The 7,475-nt window shown below is 41.1% G+C and overlaps 1 protein-coding gene across 9 annotated transcripts in view; it reads left to right on the top strand.

Annotated features, from left to right (window-relative positions):
* The first annotated feature begins 1,237 nt into the window (after positions 1-1,237).
* MAP7D3 (MAP7 domain containing 3) overlaps positions 1,238-7,475 on the top strand; it is a 55,005-nt gene continuing 48,767 nt past the window's right edge. For all 9 annotated transcript variants that reach the window (XM_075187275.1, XM_075187282.1, XM_075187281.1 and 6 more), the window contains exon 1: positions 1,238-1,344. In XM_075187275.1, coding sequence (XP_075043376.1) covers positions 1,299-1,344 — 46 coding nt within the window. In that variant the 5' untranslated portion in view covers positions 1,238-1,298. The remainder of the gene's footprint in view (positions 1,345-7,475) is intronic.

Here is a 7,475-nt window from a genome sequence, read left to right as displayed (position 1 = left end):
TCCCATAACAATCATAATTTTTGTAACATTTTGCTACTGATGGGTATATTATTTTTATTATTATCCTTTATTTATAAACAGCTGACATGGTACACAAGGCCGTGCATTGAGGGGATCATGATACAAACAAATTATGTACAATGACATAAAACAGAAGCTAAAGATAGCCCTGCCCAAATGAGTTTACAATCTAAGAGGTGTGGGGAACACTTGATAAATAGATTAGTGGAATAACATTGTTGCAGTTGAGTACATATGAGCATCAATTTACTTTTGATGACTATATTAGTGGCATATCACCCCTCTGGGAGATCTCCAAAGTTGGGCGTGCATATTATAGCAGGGGGCAGGGCCAGGATGACGCGATTACCACCGCTCCCCCCACTTCACCAAAAATTCAGGGTCTCCCGGATATTCCGGGAGTGTAGGCAACTACGATATTACTACTAGTGAGTGTATTTTACTGCTTATGGGTATATTAGTGTTATTTTACATAAAGTGGTCAGTCCGGTCACACTTCCGCAGTCACCGGGGGTAAGGGGGCACATATGGGGTCCAGCGCATGTGCAGTGAAGCCCTGTCTGTGGTTTCAGCTCTAGCCCCCATGGGTTTCGCTGCACATGCTCAGAAGAGTGGAGACTTCTGGAGCAGATTACCAGGTCTCACCCCACTATTTCCTATGGGACCCAGTGTTATGCCCCTGGCCCTAGGTCAGGCATTAAGCTGGTGGGGAGGGGTGTGCGAGACCCACTAATTAAATTAAAATGTTTGCTCTAATGCTCTTCCTCCTCTTGTGTTGTTAACATTATAAAAATGTTAATGACTGACTAAACCACTATAGACAGCAGTAACAGCAGAACACTTATACCTGCAGGGTATAGAAAACTGAGCAGATAAAACCCTCGCAGTACAGTAAAAATAACAGATTGATACAACTAATAAAACTGGTTATTCTTCTAATTGATAAATCACACGTGTTAAAATATATCAAATATAGTATTGATAGTTTTCCTTACAAAAATCTGCAAAAATATAAAGTAAACTAAAAATAAAAAAGAAACTTCCCAGAAATCAATACTAATGACTACTCCTCCAGGTAAAGCCTGCAGGAGCCACAAGCAATCTGTGGGCCACTGAGGTATGACTGCAGCCTGCCCCGGCAGGGATGGGGTTAAGCCTAATCACACAGTTCTCCCTAGCAACAGCAGCAGCAACAGCCGCTGCGCGTGATCCCCGCCGGCGCATGCGCAGCCCGGGGCTGGACAGAGAGAGAGCGGCAACACCGGGGGGAGTGGAAGATGGCGGACAGCAGCGGCAAACTCAAGGGTCTGCGGGAGCAGATGGGTAAGAGAGACTAAGCCGTGGCCGGAGGAGGTGGGTCGGGCGGGAGAAGGGTGACAAGGCGGTGGAGGGAAGGGGCGAGCCGCCTGCTGTGGGAAGACGTGGCCTGTCATGGAGGGAGCACTTAGGAGGGGCTGCTATAGGCTGTGACCGGGGGTTATAGAGGGAAGGGTCCCTGTGTGGTGGACGTGTCACCCAGACCCCAGCTCTTATCGGTGTCCTCAGTCCCTGATTGTAGTATCGTCACTCATCTGCTGCAGGAAACTTTACACGTCTCCTTATAGGAGAGCTGCTGTCATTTGGGAGATCTGTAGGTTGCAGTCCAGCACCAGCCCATGCAATCCCCTCCCCATGTCTGCTATACACTCCTGGGATAAATGGGGCTGTAAAGAATGTTTAATGTGACTTGATGTGATCACTGACTGATGTCTGTGCAGCTTCCTCTCACTGCTGTGAAGATCTCTGCTAGCTCTGTGGCTGGTTTCCTTCCCATCACAATGACTACAAGAAGGCCTGAAATGTGACAGTCATTACATTTCCGGCCTTTTTATGAGTTTCCTAAGGCATGCATCTGAGATTATTGCACATTACTTATGTTCTGATTCTGCCTCCATAAGGTTTAGGTGCCAGGGTTAGTATTATACACCATGACTTGTTTATCACCTTTATTTAGCTGCTGCAGAACCTTATGAGCATAATATCCATCATTGCTAGGTTATGCTTTAGGAAGCATAACAACATGTTTCCCAGTTGCAAAGTTGTTTCAAGCACACTTCGGTGAGTGAAATATATTTTTTGCAGTTCAGCTTCTTGGAAATGTTGGTACTGTGTTGGATTAAACCAGTATTTTTAGTTTACCACATCTGCCCTGTTTTTAAGTAGGAATTCTCTGCATTCTGTAATACAATAGGGTCCATTTATAAGAACTGGAGCAAAGTAAAAAGGTGCTCTTAGCAACCACTCAATTTGTAACTATCTAGTGCAGTTTACAAAATGAAAGCAAATATTGTGGGTATGTGTATATAATATATATTAGCATTCCCCCCTTATGCATGGGAGGTGTGTAACTATTGCTTTAAATGTATTACACAGTTTTAAATATGGCTCTTTCCATATTTTGGGAGTGCTTTCAGTGATAACTCAGATTTATGTATCAATGCATAGAATAAGGAAATATACAGCAACATCCCACAAGAGGAAAGGATAGTAGTTCTGATTGTTATCATGTTGAGTCATCCGTCTGCTTTGTTCCTCTGGATTGTAAGCTCTCAAAGCCTTGGCATTTATTGCATGCATGTCTGAAGTGTTTGTACTGGCCAAATATAATAAAAATAGGTTATGGCTTATGCTATGAAATACAGTTTTGGATGTTTTCATGAATGGATAACTCCACTTTGAAACAAGTGTATATAAGTATATTAAGTCCAAATATGTGTATTTGCTAACTTAGAACATAGTTAAGATTATCCAGTGATGCCTGACTATCGGAAGAACCATATGGTTGCTGTGGCTACCATACACTGCTATACAGTTTCGGTACTATCTGGCCTGTCCACTCCAACTTGAAACTCCATTTTGCATTATCTTTTCATCAGGTGTTCACAGAATAGAAACATTAGATGGGGATGTCACAGGGAAGAGACAGAGAGTGTGTTTAGTAGTTTTTGCAATGAATTATATGGGTTGTAGATTAATGTCACAGCGCTATGCAATAACTGCGACATCACAATAACCTGCTCCTCCACCACTAAAACTGCATTTTGGAAAAATCGAAAGTTTCTACAAGGATTCACCAAAGCTCCTATAAAACCAATTTCTGGTGTCACAACAATAAAACAAGATCATGGGCATTGGACATTTCTTGGGCATATATTGGCGTTATTACAGATATTATTCTCTTGCCCCATCCACTTGTTTCCCACCATCTCCATTGTCTCTATTTGTTCCCTGCCCCTCTAGTATGTTAGCTCTCACAAGCAGGGTCCTCTCTTCCTCCTGTCTCTTGTCGTCATGGAAAAGTTTATTTACGTTCTGCTCTGTCTCTTCCTATGTTATTGCTATTTTCTCATGTCTCATACTAATGCAAATGTTTGTTCTCTTGCTCCTATATGTGTTTGTATGATGTATCTTGAACGCTTCTGTTCTGTGTATTGCTGACTGTAGGGCGCTGTGGAATCTGTGGCGAATCATTAATAAACAATAATCTTATTTAATCATGGAATTAACTCTTAAAGCCGGGGCCTGAGTGTGAAACTGCTTGAGCACAGCGCACCACTTTTGTTCTGGGATCCATCTTGCATACATCTATGACATATGTCCATTCCCCATGAATTACTTGTGCAGCACTAAATTTAGTTAATAGTTTTTTTTCTTGCGCTATTGTTTGGTGTCATTCATCATCCATGTTGATCTTACTATAAAATGTCATTCAGAGATGGATGAAGACTGCTAGGTTGTATTTGTATTCTTATTTATGTGACCTTTCCAATAAGAATCTGCCATGCGAACAATGTACAAATGACATTAAGTGACAAGCTTCTAAGATGAACTCCAAATGAGATTCCTTCCCTGAAGAGCTTCATTCTTTTGTGTCTTGTCAAAGGAAACAAGGTGATTGTTTGTAATGTGGTTCATTGTTGCTCTTTCTGTAGATTACAGAAGTGTCCACATGTTTAAGGTATTTAATAATTTTCAGGTTTTTTTAATGATGTGTTGGGGTGTCGGTCTCCCTCTAGTTGCTGATAACGCAGATAAGGAATACAGCACATTGTGATAAGTTCCTCCTGCAGAGTCTATCAATGCGGTTAACACTGGTGCCAGATTAGGGCTAAAAATATCAGGTTAGTTGAACAGAAAGTCTAACATGGTTGCCTATCACTATTATGATTTATATGGTGCCCATCTTTATTGATCTTCTTATAGGGTAAAAGTTTGGGGGGGGGGGGGGATGTATCGTGGTCTGTAAAAGTGTGTTGCTAGTGTGCACAGCACAAGTGAAAAAGTAAATACTTAATCTGTGTAATATGGCAAAAAATTATAGCGATAACATGCTCAGCATAATGGCCTCATGTATACCACAGTCCACATTCGCTTCATGACCACTGTTCACTGTTGCTCACATATTATTCACAGCTCTGTGCCCAGATTAACAGGCCTGTGCCAACTATACACAACCCTCTACCCAGCATACTTTTCTCATTCCCACTATATACAAAATAGATACATATGATATATATGTCACTTTAAAACTGCCTTAATGAGCTTTTTGGGCTGCAAAATGGAGTGACCTGTGACACTTAGCAGTGTCTGTACAGCAAGAGTTTGTAACCTTTCAAGGAACAATTTATCTTCTTGCAATATATATTTTAGTTATACAGTCACCTACAAGAAAACAAATATTGTTGCTTGTTTCATGAAATTGACATATTGTCACCCCAAATATACAGGCCTGTGGTTAGTCTTTTATTTGAAGTTCAGAAACTAAAGCCTGCCACAATTATACATTGTCAGACCATGAGCTGTTTCCCACTATAGAAAGTATAGTCCACATATTCATTCACATACATATATAATTATATTGTACATCACCACTTGAATGCTACTGATACTTTGAGATTTATTTAATAAATTAAGTTATGCAATCAATACAAGCTGCCAAAGCCCTCTGAATTCTAAATTCCTTGTATTTAGAACACAATCCAGTGATAGATGGACTGACCTAGCAAATGAATTCGGATGCTGTAAATTGTTTAGTGATTTGAAAGTCTGACATACATAAAGTTTAAAAGTTGTGTTTTGGAGGACAGTATATACACAGGTGTTGGCCGAATAATCAGATTTTTTCATCTTTAAATCCTTTTTTCTCCCCTCCTATAAGCACTTCGTACTAGCAACGCTCTAGGTCTGGAGTCTGGTTGTCTCTTATTGGATCCAATGTCCGGCACGCTCCCTATTTCCTCCTTCTCGTCGCTTGTGTCCGCTCCCTCTCCATGCTGCTGCCCCACTCTGCTATAGTGGGTATTAGTGGGTGTTCGGCTGTTCAGGCAATTTATACTTGTGTTCGTGTGGCCGCTGACATCACTAAGCACGCCTAGATTGACTCTGTGAGTTCCTTTAAACCCTGCTCAGTGCACAGTTCAGTTCCAGAGTATTAAGCTCCGTACCTGTACGCCAGCATTCATGTGCATACTCTTGTGGTTGTTTCCAGTGCTACCAACCCAGACTGCTCTTTGACCGTTGTCCTGCCTGTCGTTTTGGTACTCTTATTTCTGATTGTGCTCCTGACATTCCTTGTTGTCCTCAAGTTTTGGCGTTGTGCAGGCCGACCATGTACCAGTTCCGGATTGTTGACCAGACGTCTCTGCTTGGCACCAGCTTGACACTTTGGGGGAGCAGAGGGTTGTGGATCTTCCAGCATCAAAGCCCAAACCTCCTTGTGGGGGTCTCTGGTTAAAACTGAGACCTCTGGTCCTGCCTGCGCCAACCACGACTGACAAGAGACTTCACTGAATTCCATGCTGAGATGGTTAAAACCAGCCTGTTTAGATATATACTTGCCCAAAAGTGTTCCTCAAGTTCTACTGCTGCAATGTTTATTACTCAGCCTTAATTCATTACTATGCAGAAGTGCCAGTCTTCAGTCTTATGTACAGCTGGGAACAAGCGTTAGCTACAGCAAGCATAGGTGCACTGATCTCTGCCACTATACACATCCAGTGATTGCACACTGCTGCTGCTACTACTGACAGCCAATCACATCTCACAGAAGCACCATCCCTTCTATGAGGTTATGTATAACAGTTAGAAAGTGTTGGAAGGATAGACATAACCCCGGCCTCCAGCTGTGCATTGCATGGAAGACTGGAATTACTAAGTGTAGGAAGATGGGCCACCATAGTAATAAATCAAATATCCTATAAACATGTGCACTGCAGCAGCACATCATGGAACAAAAAAACATCTACATCAACAGTAGTGCTGTTTTATCCTCTGCTGCTAGGGGCATGGAGAAAGTGGCTATACCTGTGAGAATGTGTATGTTTCAAAGATATCCTGTGGTAGCCTCTTCTGTGATTGTCTAGTGCTTCACGTTAGCTATATTGAGGGGGCATGACACTAGATCAGTTACCATGACATTTTATTCACATAAAACTGTTCTACGGCATATTCTTTCTGGTTGCCTGAGTTATATTAGAGCACTTATAAACCGTTTTAGGTGACGCATACATAAACATGGACATGCTTGATAAGACCATAACCTTTTCAGAGTATAACTTAAATCCTTTTTAAAAAGGTTACCCTTTCAACACATGCCAATCCATGTGTGTGTGTGTGTGTGTGTGTGTGTATATATATATATATATATATATATATATATATATATATATATATATATATATATATATATATATATATATATATATTATACAACACAACTTGGGATAGATTTCACTTGAATATAGTCCTATCCATTATGCCAACCAGAACCCACTGAACAAAGGTAAATATTAATGTCTCCATAAGTGACAGCGGAAAAGAGTGTAAAAGGAAGCTGTTTATTTTAGTTCAGCTTCGCTTGTGTGCCCCAACCATCCGCTTCTCAAGCCCCCAATATGGAGGTTAACATAAGACATCCTTATCCTTTGTTTTTTGTTTACGCCACAGTGGTACCTGCTGTAGGTGATAGATTCAGTTCACATCAAATCTTCTAACCCTGAATTGATGGTTGAATGTAATTTTTCAAGTGCCGATTTGTGTGTACAACCATACTGTAGAAAAATGCCTAACCTGATCTAGTTTTAATGGTGCAATCATTTACCTTTAAATAACTTGCCATGGATGGCACTGCTATGCTTATTTCCTTGTTTTGTTATAGCCCTAACTCCTGAAGATATGACTTGCAAGGAATGACAATTCCCAGGGCACTAAACAGTGTACGTGTTGTTTTGTTGAGGTATTTCCTCACTTGCCGATGCAAACCACAGAAAGCACAACAGCCTTCATTTAAATCTAAAAGTGTGGTGATATAGAAAAAGTTCAAATGGCAGAGTATATAATATGTTCATTATGCTTGACTGCTGACAATGTCCCTATGTGAATCCACCAATCTGCAATCTGTACTCAGCTGTTCAGAC

The sequence above is a fragment of the Mixophyes fleayi genome, chromosome 9, assembly GCF_038048845.1.
Source record: "Mixophyes fleayi isolate aMixFle1 chromosome 9, aMixFle1.hap1, whole genome shotgun sequence".
In the NCBI taxonomy this organism is placed as follows: Eukaryota; Metazoa; Chordata; class Amphibia; order Anura; family Limnodynastidae; genus Mixophyes; species Mixophyes fleayi.
The sequence above is the reverse complement of the archived record's forward strand: the minus strand, read 5'-3'. Positions and strand labels throughout refer to the sequence as shown.